The sequence below is a fragment of the Lepidochelys olivacea genome, assembly GCF_965140295.1.
Source record: "Lepidochelys olivacea isolate rLepOli2 genome assembly, chromosome: 1".
In the NCBI taxonomy this organism is placed as follows: Eukaryota; Metazoa; Chordata; order Testudines; family Cheloniidae; genus Lepidochelys; species Lepidochelys olivacea.
In genome coordinates, this window is record NC_140411.1 from 152,593,306 (window position 1) to 152,611,447 (window position 18,142).

General features: G+C 39.8%; 1 protein-coding gene across 1 annotated transcript in view; it reads right to left on the minus strand.

The window, feature by feature from the left end:
* Positions 1-18,142, minus strand: part of CFAP47 (cilia and flagella associated protein 47) — a 649,074-nt gene that overhangs the window by 178,018 nt on the left and 452,914 nt on the right. Inside the window, exon 51 of the mRNA XM_084621504.1 lies at positions 12,895-12,992. Coding sequence (XP_084477630.1) covers positions 12,895-12,992 — 98 coding nt within the window. The remainder of the gene's footprint in view (positions 1-12,894; positions 12,993-18,142) is intronic.

An 18,142-nucleotide genomic window follows, 5' to 3' on the forward strand; every position in this document is an offset into this window, starting at 1 on the left:
TGTGGCCAGGTGCCGGCATTAGCACGACCTTAACTGGTTAATTGGCATCAGGTGTCTTGATTAGCCTGGAGTAGCCTTTGTTTGGCTATCCAGGGAACAGGGACCTGCTCATTCTGAAGCTGATATACCTGCCTTTTACTACTGTCTTATATCCTTCTGGTCTGAGTCTGTCACAATACTTAGCCGGGGACCCTGGGTATGTACTCAAGTTGTGAGTCTATGCTGAATGTATGCTGGCGCATCTTATCTACTATTTTTAGCAAAGCTAGTGTGGGTAAAACTAGCGTGAGTATGTCTACCCAAGCTGCAATAACACCTTAGATTTCAGGGTATATAAACCCATACTAGGGTCTTCAGAACACCAGTCTGAGATACTTACTTGTCATAACCACAGATTTTGGAACAAAATTCTATGAGAAATTAATAATATAGACAGACTGCTCATGGCACAGGAATTTTTAACACATTATTTTAAAAAGTAAATATAAATTGACAGTCCCTTTAAAATTGTGGCCACTGATGCACCCCTAGAATATAGGGCATCCCCTCAGCTGCATGAACTTCTGGAATGGTGCCTGATCTTACTCGCCAGTGTAACCTGTCACTCTGCATAGTGGACACCATTCTGCTGAGTGCCCTGTCCCACCCCTGCCGGCAACCTCACCTGCATGGTATGTGTGGGTCTCTCCCGTGAGGGCAGAGCAACACACTGAAAAATGGCATCCTCCAGGCAACCATGAGGATACCAGACAAAACCCTCTCTGTGGTTTTATACCGGTACTGGAGAGGTACAAACCTTACAAAAACAGAACTGTCTGGCTAAAAACCAGATGAATAACCTGCTTTAAAATGATCCATTGTCGAGTTTTTAAACTTAGCCAGCAGAGATAGTTGGAGAATTTTGATGAAAAACAGACACATTTTTGGTGCCAATATTTGCAGATTTTGGTGTGGTTTATGACTAACTCTGTTATTCAATTCTTTCCCTATTGCCACTGTCTTGCCCATCCAAATACCCAGTCATCGCCCACACTCTTCCCCCTCAGTGAAAACTGGAAATGCACTACATGTGAATGGTTTGCAATTAATATCAGATATATTTTAATTTTCACACTTCATTCTACTGGACAAAGCATGAAATAAAGTAAGAGCTCTTGGTGCCTAAACTGGACTACATTCTATACATTATACACATGCATTTGATTTCCATGTCAAAGTCTGAGACCACAAGTCCACTGCATTCCTCATGTAATTTAGTTTACAGAATTACATTCGTGTCGGTCTTGAAAAATATTGCTGTAATTGTAAAAAATTAGTAAAACAAAATAAAGCATTTTGACCTGGACAATTATACTGAGTCACTACACTTAAATTTTACTTCATTTACATGTGCTGTAGAGACTTGATCCTGCAAGCTACTGAGCATTGTGGCCCAGAGCACAAGAGTAGTCCACTGACTTTGAAAATGTGCTTACATACATAACTGGGTGAGACCACAGAACACACCAATTTGCAGGATCAAGTCCTATGATACAGTCTTAAAATGTAAGTACTTCAGTGTAACTCCCGCCCCCCGCCCCAAAAAAAACCCCATCCTAACCAGAACTATCACAACATACCACTGTACATATATTCTGAGTAACTTATATAGTATAGTAATTTATTTTACACTTACTGTGAAGAATAGAAAAATAAAATAAAACAAAGCACAACTGACTTTTTGTAAGACAGTATATAAAATCTGGCTCTCTATCCACAATTTTGCTGAATATCAAATTTTCAAAACTGCTTGCTCAGCATAGTTATTAAGATGAAGAGAAATAGTAACAGGGAGACTATGAAGAAAAAATAAATTAACCTCATTCTCATTACATTAAATATAATAATGTATACTACATCCAAATTTGCTCTCAAACAGACAGACATATCCAGAGTAACTCTACTAATTAAAATTGAATTACTCTGGATTTACATCAGTGTAATTGATATGAGAATTTAGCCCTTCATTTCAACAGTTGTTTTTACACTTAATTCTAAATTCCATATAACTAATTAGCAGATGTGAGAAAACCTTATAAAATTTTCATTCTCTTTCTCCTCACATTTAAATTTTTGGCTTTGGACTCAAATGTAGAGGCTTAGCAATAATACTGTTGCTCTGATGCTTTGAACTTACTAAAAGCAGAGATCTAGGAATACCAGCTACAGATTAAGTGACAAACTAGTATAGTAATATATTTGCTCTCTTTCTCCACACATCTGACAACCATTTTTCACAAATATGACCACTCATGTAGCAAAATATGAAACCACCTTCTGATTATTGTTTAACAGTCTGTTGCCAAATTCGGCTGTCGTCTCACTGGCATAACATGATCTACATTAGCCCCCTTTGTGTTGAACCACATAATTGATTAATATGGGTTGTTGGGGTTTTTTGTTTTTTTGCAGCTTGTATGTATTTAACAACAAATTTAATTCAAACTCTAGTCATTTATCCTCCTTTTTGATAACTACCATTTTATGAGATCTGTAAAGATGTTCTGGTTTGATTTATTTGCCAAACTGCTTTTAGTTCAAGTGATTAATAATTATAGTCTTCCCAAATTTTATTTTCTTCCAGGAAGAATGCCGCCATAGTTCTTTCACAGAACATTACTTTTTATGCTACCAATTGTTATGAAAGCATACTTTTAAAAATCAAGCTTAGGATATGGTTCATAACTTCAAGTTACTCAGTTTTCAAGAACAGCTTTCACTTTCTCATTTACTTTAGGATTTATGGGAAAATAATATGACACAGGTATGAAGTTATGTTTCTGATTTACAAAGTATATAATAAGCATTAGTATAAAATACATCCATAATTATATGCATTATACCTATAATCAGAGAACAACAATAATATAATTATCTGAAGGAAAGTTATTCAAAAACAATGTCAAGAGTTCAAACTGATATTTGATCTGCTTTAAAATTGCTATGATTATAGAAAGCCTCCAAATTCTCCATATCTAGTGGTATAGTTCAGTTCCAGGTTATGCAAGCTTTTCCTGAAGCGAAGAGGCTAACCGTCCTCTTGGGCTGTGATTGTGATGGCACATGGTGCCACAAATGGTCCACAGCCAGAGCACACACCCAGCAGTGAGCCGTGTTGGTGAGAAAAGGGGAGCATTGTCTGAGTACCTCAATGAGCCAATTAAGTGCATCTCTTTGGCAACCTCTGCTGGTGAAGCTGTTATAGAAACCTGGCTTGTAAATTAAAGCCTCTTTCCATTACAAGTATCCCCAGTGGAGGATTGTGATGAAAACAACAGAGCTGCCCTTCTGGGAGGATGACTCCCACCCCCTACATGCTCTCTAAGGCCAACAGTGTCAGCTGTTTGTTCCCAAGCCAGATTGTGATGGATCCAGATGACTGACAAAAGACTCCTGGAACTTGAATCTACTGCCTTCATGATGATCATGGCCAAAAATGAAGCTGCAGACAGATAAATAAATTTACAGCTACAGGCTGCAACTTTACTAATTTTAAGATTAGTGAGGCAGAGGAGGAGGTGAGTTGACTTACCCTCTCACAAACCACCAGACACTAACTGGGTCCTTAGTTAGCTAAAATGGCCTCATGCTATACAACCAAGGAATGAGAGCTGGCTTCCTTAGCCAACATCCCCACTACTCAATTCATGATTCAACACACTACTGAATCCCAGCACCCTTCCCTGATGAGGAGGAATGAGGGTACAGACAAGGAAAAGCTCTATCTGCAAAGACTTGAGACCTCTAATGCCACAGAGACTAATGGGGTTTACCACTCCTTCCTAGATCCCACACTAAGGTCAAGCAGCTGGCCCCTTGAAGCCTCTTACCTATGCTGGACATTGGCTGCAAGCTGCAACAGTATTTACTGACATTTGTTACCTTCTTCATCCCCATTTTTGAGGGGTGAATACTATCTTCACCCACTCTGATTCCAGCCTGGTGTGAAGAAAGTGAAAAAACTCAGACATGCTGCCTATCTTGGAAAAAGAAAAAAATTCCTTTCTGGCCCCACATAGCGATCAGGTTAGAGGAAACCCAGCTCTTTATAACTACACCAGGGCTGGGCTGGCAAGGCAGCAGTCACTAGCAAGAGAGGCTGCTGTGTACCCAGAAATGCTTATGCACGTGAGGAGGGAAATAACTGGAGCCTACCAGTTCCCTCACACTCCCTGAATTGGCCAGTGGTTGACACACACAGGTAGAGATTCAAATCTGCTCTCCCCAGCACCAGCCTCTGCCTCTACATAATCCCCATGCACGTTCCAAGCAGGAGAAGAGGAAAGGTAGTGGGCAGCCCTGGTGCCAGAATACACAACCTCATCTTCAACCAGGACCCAAGGAGTAGCCATTCCTCTGCCAGACTGATCAAACACCCCATGCCTTCCCTGATAAAATGGAAAGGGGCAATCTCCTCTCTTAACCGTAGCTTTTACAATCACAAATTACACATTGTCTAGCAATTCAATATACATTTCCACAATTTGTAATAGGAATTATAGTATTTCATGGTATGAATGAGAAATCTTGTTTCATTTCTGAAAGGGGAACAAAAAACAATGAAGGTTCCTTAATGCACTTCCTAGATTGGGTCAGTGAAATGGGTTGGTCTGGCCAGGCATTAGCCTCAAGGAGACATGCTATATCATAGTTTTTGATATAGGAGTCTGTTGTGCTGTGAATCACTTTGAAAAGTTAATGGGATTCACCAACTCTTGTTAATAAGTCACCTAACATTTTTAAATGTCAGACAGAAAACTAATTTTTTGAATGTCATATGGGAATTTTTAATTAAATTAAATTTCTAATCGTCCGAAGACTGCTCAATTATTTCATCGCCATTTTGACTTTTTTATGACATCTGTTAAGGAACAGGAAAAGTAGAACAATGCTTGTAGAACAATGCTTTTGATACCTATATTTCAAAGCTCAATCTTGAGAAAAATAGATTCAGAATAAGAAGTGCGTAATGCCTGGTGGCCAACGTGAGCTAAAAGGTAAGCTAGAGCAGTAGTCAAGTGTGAACAGATGGTCAGGTACCTGGGATGTCAATCAGTATAAGAGGCAGGCTGGAGCAATAGTTGGAGTTCTTTCAGGGATCAGTAACTGGAAGATCCAAACCCAGGGACTAGGTCAGCAGGTTAGGAGGCTAGGTTGGGTAAGATGGCAAGGCAGGGCTGGGCAAGGCATCGGGGCGGCAAAGTAGGGTTGGGCGAGGCGGCATGGCAAGGCAATGGTCTGTTGCTCAGACAGTTTCGTCTTCCTGTTGGGGTCTTTATATAGTGCTGGTACTCAATGAGAATGTTGTCTACCCAGCCAATAAGGGGCCTGGGGCATGGCTGCTGTGGGTCTGTAGACTGTAGCACTAAATCTGTTGGTCGGGGTGGTGGTTTAGTGCACTGTGATGGCAAAGCAGCTAAGGATCTGACTGATCTGCTACAGTTTGCTAAAACCCAAACATCAAAAGCTACTCAATCTATCCATGGTTACTTGATCAACATCTCCCAAACACTTTTGGATAAATATAGAGGTATGAATGCTTTGAGAGATGGTGATAGATAAGATTAACTATACTATTACAATCAAGGTATCTTAACCAGGTTGAACTCCACATATACATACTATGATTGGGATTTTCAAAGAAGCCTACAGGAGTTAGGTCTCTAAATCACACTGAAATTTAATGGGACTGGGTGCCTAATTCCCCAAGGCTATTATGAAAATCCTAGCTTATGTGCTGTAAATCCTGAAGGAAAACAAATGTCTGATTCTTTTGTGCTCACAGGAAGCAAAAGATGAGGCAGAGCCCATGCAAAATTTTAAACCCTTTGAGGTATTAGCTGATGATGAGAGCTCAGAAGAGTAGTTGTCATGTGAACTGTTGTCAGTCCTTTGAATGAAGTATTATCCTCTATAGGAAGACTATGGTGTGGCTTTTGTACCAAATCCTGCATCATGATATCCCCCATCCAACTTAGAATCTCACCAGGACAATTCTGAAACCACCTGCCACACATATTCTAGGTTAACTGAGGAATACCTGAACAAAATAAAACCTACATTGAAGAAGACAAAATAAATATTGAGGAAAGATACTCTGATCCAATCCCTCATAAAGAATACCTACTTGGAAACTTCAGGGATGTGGAGCTACTGAGAAAACATTTAAAATCAACCTTAAATGCTATTACCTACAAAACAGTGGCACTATACTTCAACATACCTGAGACTTCACCAAGTGATGGAAATATGATGCTACTAGATTTCTACATATTATACGTGTAGCTAAGTCATTCATTGAAAGTTCATCCACCACTATACATTATCTGTCATGTTCTTTGTCTGTTCTTGTGATGTCTGACAATACAAGTCACTGGGGAGACAAGGTGAGTGAGGTAGCATCTTTTATTGGACCAACTTAGTGAGAGAGACACACTTTTGAAGCCACACAGAGCTCTTCTTCAGGTCTGGGAAAAGTACTTGCAGCACCCCAGCAAAATGCCAGGTCCTTGCATTATGACCTGACCTAGCATTTTGCTGTGGTGCTCGAAATACCTGTCCCAGACCTGAAGAACTCTGTGTGGCTCAAAAGCTTGTCTCTCTCACCAACAGGAGTCAGTTCAATAAAAGATATTACCTCACCGGCCTTGCTTCTCTAATGTCATGGGACCAACATGGCTACAACTAGACTGCATAATACATGTCACTGGCTACTGAAGATGTCAGGTTTCTGTTTCTGTAACATATGTTCTCAGTTGATTTCAGATACTACCAATGGTTTTATTTTCTAGTACTTATTTTCAACTGGTAAAACAATTTCTAAAGTAGCTTTAAATAAACCTTTAAGAAATGCATATACATATGTGTATTTAGTAGTGAAAAATATCTATTAAGCAATTACCATACATACTAATTTGGATTTTGTAATTTTTGCAAATTTTCATTATATTAAATATACTGCACTGGTCTAAAATTATTACTAGGGAAAATTATGAGAATAATTTCTTGAAATAGGTAATTAACTTTTTCCATATAAAATGTGTCTTAACAACACATATATCATATCTAGTATTTAAAAAATTGTTCCTAACTATTTATTGTCAGACAGTTCCCTCTGTGGTGGGGCAGATTCTAACCCCAGTCTGGAAGAGGTTAAAGAGATCCTCTGGGCACAATAAGCCTCAACCTGGTGCACCTGTGAGGCTTGTCAAGCCTGAAGATGGGCAGATCTTTAAAAGGGAGGGTCTCTCTCAGTGCAGGGCAGCACTCTGAAGGACTCCCCAGCCTCTGGCTGTCATCCAGGGTGTCAAGGTTCCTCCCCCACTCTGAACTCTAGGGTACAGATGTGGGGACCTGCATGAAAACCTCCTAAGCTTACTTTTACCATCTTAGGTTAAAACTTCCCCAAGGTACAAATTAATTTAATCCTTTGTCCTTGGCATATCCGCTGCCACCACCAAACTCTAACTGGGTTTACTGGGAAACATAGTTTGGACACGTCTTTCCCCCCAAAATCCTCCCAACCCTTGCACCCCACTTCCTGGGGAAGGTTTGGTAAAAATCCTCACCAATTTGCATAGGTGACCACTGACCTAAACTCTTGGATCTGAGAACAATGAAAAAGCTTTCAGTTTTCTTACAAGAAGACTTTTAATAGAAATAGAAGTAAATAGAAGGAAAGGAATCACCTCTGTAAAATCAGGATGGTAGATACCTTACAGGGTAATTAGATTCAAAACATAGAGAATCCCTCTAGGCAAAACCTTAAGTTACAAAAAAGACACACAGACAGAAATAATCATTCTATTCAGCACAGTTCTTTTCTCAGCCATTTAAAGAAATCATAATCTAACACATACCTAGCTAGATTACTTACTAAAAGTTCTAAGACTCCATTCCTGGTCTATCCCCGGCAAAAGCAGCATATAGACAGACACAGACCCTTTGTTTCTCTCCCTCCTCCCAGCTTTTGAAAGTATCTTGTCTCCTCATTGGTCATTTTGGTCAGGTGCCAGCGAGGTTACCTTTAGCTTCTTAACCCTTTACAGGTGAGAGGATTTTTCCTCTGGCCAGGAGGGATTTTAAAGGGGTTTACCCTTCCCTTTATATTTATGACACAGGGAAAAGACTTGAGAGCTTTGGCTGCCCAGGCCCTCTCAGAATGGAGAAAGATCAGTACATTTCCATTTTCTTTTTCCTCTCTTTGGGTTCCTGAAGGCTGAAGGAGCATACTGACTTTGTTTGGACTGCTTTAATTCTCTGCCTGCCCACCTGCCCTAACAGGCGACACCTTGAGCAGCACTAAGGGCCGTGCTCTGCACTCAAACAGGAAGCATTGCCCACCCTTCTCCCTAAAGGGATGCTAGAGAGGAGTAGCATACTATACCTCCCACAAAAATTGGACTTGATTTTTTGTTGGTAATAATGAAAGATGATTACAGGTAAATGTTGTATTAATCAGACAGTTATTTACCTTGTAAGTAATTCCGTATACTATGTAAGCTGAGGTCTTATGGTTGTCATATAGATAACATCAGCCACTTATTTCTAGAGTGACCAGACATTCCTTTTTTAAAGGGACGGTCCCCTATTTAAGCCCTCCTGTTGGTGTCCTGACTTTTTCTTTAAAAATAGCAAATTGTTCCATATTTTCTGTCCCCCCACATCAGTACCGGCGGCTGCACACCCACCAGCGGTGAGTCGGGGGTTATCCAGTGTCCGAAGATGGGGGTGGGTGTGCAAGTCTGGTGGCGGAACAAAGCTACGGTGTGTGGGGCCAGCCGTTCCCCCTGCTGGTTCATTAGCGCAGTCCCTGCTGTGTGCTGGCTCCCAGCTAGCAGGGCCCCATTCCCCCTACTGTTTCCAGCTGGCACTGGCTGTGAGCTAGCACTGGCGGTGGCTGGTGAGTGCAGGCAGGTGCCAGATTGTGTCGCCTCTGCTGCCCACCCATTGGCCCTTTACATGCATCCCTTCTAGCTGTCCTCTCCCTGTTTTGCCCCTTCTTTTTAATATGCTGCTCCTTCATAGCCCCTCCAGTGGGGCGAGTCCCCCTCCTTGCGCTGTGTGGAGAACCAGTCCTCAGTCAGAGTGCTCAGCTCGCCAGCAGGCTCCTTCCTTCCCAGCTGGGCTGGCATCCCAGAAAAGTCCAAGACCCTCCGGGCCCAGGGCACTGGCCAGGACGAGCTGAGCCCTGCATGCGCCAAAGCCCCGCATAGCACTGGCATGGGAAAGCCTCTTCACCCCTCAGCTAAGCTCTGGAGTGGCGTGGGGGTGGGAGGAAAGTGGGCTCCAGAGCAGCCCCCTGGGGCGGAGACTTAGCACCCTCTTCAGACACACCCCTGCCCCCAGGGAGCGAGGGGGTTCTTCCTTCCCCTGCTGAGCCACCTCTCTGGCTCAGTGTGCTGGAGCCCCTGAAGTCAGGTTCCCTGGGATCTGGTGCACAACGCATCCTTAGGGCTTAACCCCTTCCTGCTTGTGCTGTAACTGGGAGACAGGAGGCGCCTGGGTTATGGAGGTGTTAGCTGCCTTTCAACACTGTGCAGGCAGGAAGGAACAAGCTGCCAGCCACAAGGGAGCAGGGATTGGGAGAGGAAGGGGTGAAGAGATGAGCTCTGCAAAGACATGGGTCAGGTCATCCCTGCTCCCCCTCCTCTGCGACCGGAAGCAGCTCCTGTCCCTTCCCTCCTGCACAGTACCGAAAGGCTGCTGCTGGCCGCATTCTGGTGTGAACCCTGGCAGAAATCTGGGGAGGGAGAACATGTGACCTGCATACCCCCGCCGCTCACATGTTGCCTCAGGAAGACATGGCGCCAGGTACCAGGAGAGGCAGGTCTGTCCCAGGGGCCCAGCCAGAAATAGAGGGTGGAGAGCACCAGGCAGGAAGGGTTGGGTCAGTCAGTCACCCCCCATGTGTAAGAGAGGTATATGGGGGTTTGTGTGTGTGTGTGACCTCTCCCCTTTAAAGCCTTAAAGATAAGAAAGTAAATAAAAAAGAATCGAACTATGCAGTGTTTCTTTTTAACAGGGGCTCAGTCAACTTGATGTTAGTTTGAACATTTGTACTGCATAGTTCTAATTGATTGCTGTTGAACCCTCTTGAATATGAGTAATTTTACCAGGTGTCCCATATTCAGCACAGGGAAATATGGTCACCCTACTTATTTCTACTTAAGTAGTGGGGATGGACTAGGATGAATTAAGGGGAGGGCACTGTATGTAAACGTTAGGATACAAAGAGAGCAAGCTTTCACTTCACAATTTCTTTCATTGACTTTGAGCCAAATTCTGAGGTGTTTATTTAGGTTTTACTGAATCCTTATTCAGGCAAACTCCCACTTAAGTAAAGGAGAATTTTACTGAAAAAATACTAAGTAGCAACTTCAGGATTTGGCAGCAGGGTGTTTTTTTTTTTTCTTTTTTTAATAAAAACTACATTTAGTACAGAGTGGAAGCCAGATTTATTTTCTGCAGTTGGACAACTTCGGCTGAAAGACAGCCTCTCCTCTTATTCTATAGTGAAGCTGCTGGTTGCAAGTTTGTATTGTTTTTACAAAATAATGAAGAATTAAGAGAAAGGCAGCTTCTTTTATTTAGAACTATTATCCTGCTGCTGCATTGTTAAATGTATCGTGTAGCTTTTAAACTCCCTCAACATAGTCAAAGTTTTCTTTTTTCCCTTATAGCAGCTCACTGGCTTTTAATATTTTAACAGAACATTTTCAAAACTTCATAAGAAATGCACATGGAAATCACATCTAAAGAAAATGGATTTTTTGCCCACTTCTCCCTAAACAGTTTTTTTTCCTAGCTGCCAACGGAGTGCAAAGTTTTGCATATTAAAACAATAACTTTTTCTCCCAGCTGCAGAATATCTGTTAAGCATCCTATTTAAATAAAGAATGACTAAACCCACTGAAGTGGGATTATGGTTGGAAAAATAACTGTAAAAATGGCAGGTTGTTATTGAGTTTGTCTGCTTCCATTAAGTTATCCAAGTTACCCCTGGTTTATTGACAAAACCAGGATTTTACTATTGTCAGCAGTGACAAGCCAATAGAACTGAAAAAGAACAACACTTTAGAACTGTATGAAACTCACTGGCTTCACTTTGCAGGGATTCACTGGTTTTGATCCATATGGCTACACAAACCTTGAGTTACACTTGGAATTTTGGGTTCAGATGAATCTTAAATCTGAAAGTGACATTCAGCCAAAAGATGTCTGTTTTACTGTATCAACAGTGTGAAACTGCAAATGTCACATGATTTGATCCAAAATCTTAAATCTGCCTGAAAGGTCTGTAAACATTTTAAATAAACAGGTCTGAATTTAAAAGGTGAGAGGCTCAGACGTCACAACTCAGTCACTCGCAACCCTTAGTAAAACCCTCCTCCCTCTTCTCCAAGATTTTGTGAAAATCATTTTCTGCCACTGAACAATATACAAGTTCACATTGATAATGGAGTGTTTCAGAGGGAGAATGACAAACACTAAAAGTGATAAATGATTAAAGCCATTTTAAATATTTTACAAAATATACATAGGCAAGACACATGTAGCCCTATTTTTCAACTCCTTCATTAAAGCATATGGTTGACTTCATTGTCACTATAAAACTCTTGTTTTAAGTTGCAACCTGCACAGACCTACACAGTCTGTATCACTAAGTCCACCCAGCAATAGTACAGTTTCTAGTCTCATCCAATATTCATTTCATTTTTCAGGCTATTTTGTGTATCTCTGCATTGCCTATAATCACGATGCATTCAAGACTGTCTTAGGCAATGATATGAAACTGTTCTTTTTGCTTATTTTTAAAGTGCTGAACTCATGATGCAAGTCACCATATACCCAGAAATGAAATTACTAAATACTAATTATTTAACGAACAAGTCAGGAGAAGGGAGTATGGCTGGGAGGGAGGGGGGACCTGAATTCTAATTGTATGAAGCCAAACCACAGTATCAGTTCTATATTTTTCTAGGGAAAGCTTCCTGCAGCAAAGCAGTGCAACTGTTATTCTATTCATAGAACTCATCAGCATCCATTACAAAAGCCAATTTTTCTCATTTGCTTACAAACCATACAGAAAGTAGCTCTTCTAGATGATAAAATGAATATTCTTCTAAAGAAGTTGAGAAAAACATTAGCCACGGAAAAACAAAAGCACATCACTAAAATATTTAATTCAAAGACAAAAAATGCAGACAAAAATAAATCTATGCAGGCTAATCTCAGTATCATTATATCAGAAATGCTAAATAATGAACTATTCAAGCTTTACATATTTAAATGGTTTATAAAATACAAGCCATTTTATTCAATGAAACAGTGTAATAATTATTCCAAGCTGATTAATAACATATTATGTTTTTGATGGTTAAAGGAAATATTTACCTAATAATCCAAAAATTTATTAAGCAATTTAAAAAAAAATCATGAAAGCCTAAGCTTACTAATAATGTGCATTCTGCAAGGGTGGAAGGCACTGAAAATAGATTTGTCCTGTTCTGCATAGCTCTAGTACAAAAGCTGGTTGAAGTTTTGTATTGAATCCAGCTCTATCTGAGTGCCAATGTGGGAAACAGATTACAGCAGAATAAAAACCACATGAGAGAGAGTGTGAAAGATGGTAGTTAATGAATGGTTATAAATAAATGTTTAAAGTTAGCAAACGAGGGCTTATTTTTAGTTTACATTACTGAATTTAAATGAAGCCCCAGAATATTGGGTATTTTTAGCCCAAAAGGTGAACTTGTGTGGTCTCTTTATAAATTTGTACAATATTCCATACAGTGGAAGTTATATATATTGTTAATGCAATGCCACAAAACTAAACCTTGAAAACTATCTTACCAGAGCTGCACACTTCACATCCAGGGTTCTTTCAGGTGCACAAGGTACACTATTAATCTCCAAGGAAAACCACACTTTGCAACATGAAGCATTTCCTCCTGCGTCAAACAAAATAGAAAAGAGTGTTTTTTACACATCTGTTCTGGAGACAATGTGTGAAATCTTAGCCCCATTCAACTCAATGGAAGTTTTGAATTAAGTGTGGCCAGGATTTCACCTATTAATATTTGTAATTAAACTGAGGCATCATTCCAAGAAAATCACAAACCAGTATAAGTATTGCCAATCCATTGCATTCCTTGTTACTGTATCTTGATTCAATTTGGTAATATGATTAACAGATGTAATCTGAACTGAAATATCACTTTTAAAAATTAACTTATGCAGAAAAAGGCTAAAAAGTGTCAGACTATGTGCATTGCTTAAACACAATCCAAGAATAATTAGAATAGTCTTTGCATTAAAAGGCTGTTCTACTGTATTAAACAAAAGTATTAAAGAACAAAAAACACCTAGAATAAAATTTTTACTTTAGCAGGGACAGTCCTCCCTTGCAAAGTCTACACAGCATATTTTGTTTCACAGTTGCATCAAATTTTGCCTCAAGTTTTCAAACAAGGTGACCCTAGTTTTAAGTGTTGTGACAATGTTTAAATCAGAGACATTAGCACCTGTCAAATGTATGCATCAAAACATTCCACTATAGGAATTGCCATATTGGGTCAGACCAATCATCTAGACAGTTTTCTTTCTCTGACATTGGCCAGTACCACGTTTTGCAGAGAAAGATGCACGGAACTCTGCAGTAGGCAGTTATGGAATAAAATGGCCACAGGAAAATATTTTTCCAAAACCCCGTTAAATAGAGTTTGGCCTATTTTCTGAAATATGATGGTTTATATCACATCTAAATCTTTTGTATCTCTCCACCTACATGGTCCAGAAGGGAGCAAAGAGAGAGAATTAGGCATTCTGCTGCTATCTAGAAGAGAAACAAACAGTACCAGAGTCTTGGAAGCTGTCTTCCTGCACAATCAGGAGCGGGAAAAAAACTATTGATTATCTCTTGGTTCACATATTAGAGATCACTTAGCAACTATAAATATTAGAAACTTGATTTAAAAATTGGAACAAATTCTGCAGAAATTGATGGGTTAAAAGGACAACACATTTACAAGGAAAGCTTGATGCTCACCACTGTTAAGTGGACAAGTGATTTGTTAAATCCTGCTTGGAGTGTACTATGCTGCTAGGGCCAGCAACAGGAGAGTGGATCCTTCCATTAACTATTGCAAGCAAGGTCAAGCACTGCCCCAACTCTGCATCTGAAGTGACTGGCAGTAGAAAGGCCCACACTCCCCACTGAAGATGTTTTTTTATAAATGCATGGAGTTTAAGGCCAGAAGTGACCCATAGATAAGCTAACCTGATCTGTATATCTCAGGCCATTAAATTTCACCTAATCATCCCTATATTGAGCTCATTAACTTGTGTTTGTCTATAGGATATCTTCTAGAAAGGCATCCAGTCTCAATCTGAAGCCATCAAGAGATGGAGAATCCACCACTTATCTTGGTAATTTGTCCCAATGGTTAATCACATTGACTGTTAACAATTTGTGCCACATTTCTAAATAGAAATGTCTCTTCCTTCAGATTCCAGACATTGGATCTTGTTATGCCTTTCTCTGCGAGCTTAAAGTGCTCTCTAATAACTGGAATTTTCATCCTGTGAAGGTACTTATACACTGTAATTAAGTCATCACCCAATCTTCTTTTTTATAAATGAAACATATTGAGCTCTTTAAATCTCTCACTATCAGGCATTTTCTTCAGCACTTGCATCATTTTCATGGCCTTTTCCTGCACTCTCCAAGTTTTTGATAGCCTTTTTAAAATGTTGATACCAGAACAGTATGCAGCAATCCAGTATCAGTCTCACCAATGCTATATGCGTAGGCAAAATCAATCAATCTAATCCTACTCACTACTCCTCTGTATATACATCAAACGATCACATTAGCCTTTTTTGCCAGAGCATTGCAGTAGGAGCTCATGTTGAGTTGCCTGTCCACTCCAACCCCTAGATCCCTTTCAGAGTCATTGCTTTCTAAAATACTGTTCCCCATTCTGTAGGTATGTCTTGTTCCTTGATATATAAGTTTGCATTTGGATGTACTAATACATGTTTTGTTTGAAGGGACCCAGCTTCCAAGTGATCCAGATAGCTCTGTATGTCTCCTTGTTCGCATGATGTTGTAGCAACCAGGCAAGGTACTAACAAACTTCAACAGGACTTTATTTTTAAAGTGGAAACCTCTTTACCAAGCTGCTGCTGCACCCTCGGTACCTCTCACTCTGCCTTCTCAACTCCCCCCCACCTTCCTGTTTCCTGTCCTTTCAGACTCCCAACAGCCAGTGCTCCCAGTTCTAATAATTACAAGCAGCATCTAAACACCACACATGATTAATTTGGGATAGGGACTCCATCTATCTTCATGTCAATCACAAATTTAATCAGCAGTGACTTTATATTTATGCTGAGATTACTGAGAAAATGTGGAATGATGCTGGGTCTAGAACTGATCCCTGTGGAACTCCATTAGAAACGTCCCTATTCTATTATGATTCCCCTCTGACTACTTTTTGAGATATTTCAGTTAGCAAGTTCTTCATACATTTAACATGTGCTCTATTAATACTGCATAGGGATATTTTTTAAAAATCAGAATAACAGTCAAACACCTCCTAAAAGTGTAAATATATTAAATGTATGTAGTTACTTTTACCAACCAAACTTGTCATCTCAATGAATAAAATAAGGTTTGACAAGACCTATTTTTTTATAAACTCTTGCTGTCATTAATTATTTTTCTATCCTTTACAGTTGAATCCTGTTTAGCTTTTCCATTATTTTGCCTGGGATTGGCTAACTGGCCTATATTTACCCAGGTCATCCCACCTGCCTTTCTGAATATTTGTATAACATTAACACTTTTCCAGTCTTCTGGAATTTCCGTGGTATTCCAATATATATTACAAATTAACATCAGTGGGACAGAAATCTTCTCAGCCAAATGCTTTAGGACTCTTTGGTGCAAGTTACCTTAGCCTGCTGATTTAAAAATGTTGCCTAGTAGATTAGATTTAATACCCTCTTTGGTTATTAATGTACTGCAAAGTATTTAAGCATCCTTCTTCTTTCCAAATGCATAACAAGAACATTGAGTGAACAATTGTGGCTTTTCTGCTTTATTATTAACAATTTTATCACCTCCATGTAGGAATGGTCTCATACCATTGCTAGGAATTCTTTAGGTCCTAATATATTTAAGATCCTTCTTATTTTTCTTAGGCCTGAAGTCACAGATTTTTTCCAGTCTTTAGCTTCCCTTATCAATTATCTGCATTTCACAACACTGGTGACCCTGACATGATTGTGGTGTGATTACTGCTGTCTGTTGCTAGTGCTTCTGTTCTTGGAGCTCTGATGTTAGGTGCATTAGAAGAGAGTGTAGTGTGTTGATTCCCCAGACCTCGATGCTGTTCACAAAGAAAACCATAGGCTTGGTTCAGTGGTGAAGGTTTATTGTTGATGAAGCGTGGTACTAGCATCACAGCTCAATCATTACAGGTACACTAATACATGTATGCTCACAACAATGGTACCAGCTCAATCAGCAAAACATTAAGTTGTCCCCTAGGCTAGCATAAAGATGCCCCTCCTATGACTTCTCCTTTTATACATTGATAGAAACAAGTTACATATTACATTCCATATGTTGCTAGTTACTACCCTTGTACCTACTAGTTTGAACAAAACATCCTCATCCATTATCCGGTCATCCCATTCCTATCTTACAAGTGGTCAGTGTGCTCTTGTACCATCTCTTGGGAATTTGTTGACGTAGTTACTTGATAACTCTCGGTGTTCTAGAACCATCCTCTCCGGTCATGAATGTGCTTACTTGGTTAGCTAATACCTAGTATTTGGTTATTTTGCCAAGGCCAGGCCTACTATGGTTCACAGCCTTTGGTTCATACTGTTTATGCCAAGGGCTTAACACTAAACTTCTTCTCATCAGTGAGAATATCCACTTCCTCTTGCTTGTTACCCAGATTCCCAGCACTGATATTTAAGCAACTGAAAATTTTCTTCTCTTCACTTTATTTGTCCCATCTGTCCAATTTGTCGGTGACACAATGAATTTAAGTTTGTAATGCAATTACCTCCTTATCACCCCACCTTTACATTATTAGTTTAATGCCATCCTGGCTGCTCCAACAAGTCTCCAACAAAGATTAGTCTCCCTGTCTATGAAATGTGGGACATCCCATTCATACAGCTCTGTCCCCCATTGGAAAGTGGACAATGCACCAAAAAATTCAGACCTTTAGCTTTACACCATTCACAAAGCCAAAAGTTCACCTCCACTATTTTCTGCCTTCTCCATTCTCTCACCCGTGTGTTGCAAACCATCTACATTAGTGCCCCCAACCCATCTTTCCCACTGAATGGAGTCTATAAAATGTAGATATAACAGCCCTATGAATGTACTAACTCCCAGTGCCTACACTGGCACTACACACTCCAGCTGGGTGGGTGTGAAAGCACAAGACCCAGCATGGGGAATTACACTGTGTGGGAAGTGGAGAGTTTTAACTACATTTCACACGAGCAATTCAGTAACTTCCTGTTAAAAAGGTATTTTTTGTTGTGTTTTTTGCAGGCTGGCCTGTACTCAGGGAGAACAAAGTTGAGTAGCCTTTTCCTGCAAGAATAACTTCTTAAGATTTTCTGTGTCTTCTGCACAGCCATTTGTAAAATTTTAAACATAATTGTAAACACATAATTACATAGTCACATAATTACAAAGTAATGATATTATAGATATATAACTGCATCCTAAGAAAAATGAATTGCAGGAGTTACTAAACTGTCACTTACAATTTAAGGAGCAGCAACTGGATGCTGAAAAGATGATTTTCGTGTCACTAGACCTCATCTTTTCTAATTTTCTACAGAACACAGGTTTAGCTTTGGTTAGCACTTGCCTTGAATTCTAAGTTTTTCTTTCTTTGTTTTTGTTTTGTTTTTTTGTTTGTTTTTTGTTTTAGTTTTTTTTATTGGTAACAGAAATATCTACACTTAATGATTTCATTCCATAGAAAAAATACATTAATTGAATATTAAATTTCATGGTTAAGTATTCAAAAGTCAGGAAATTCCAAAATTAAGGTTGGGTGTG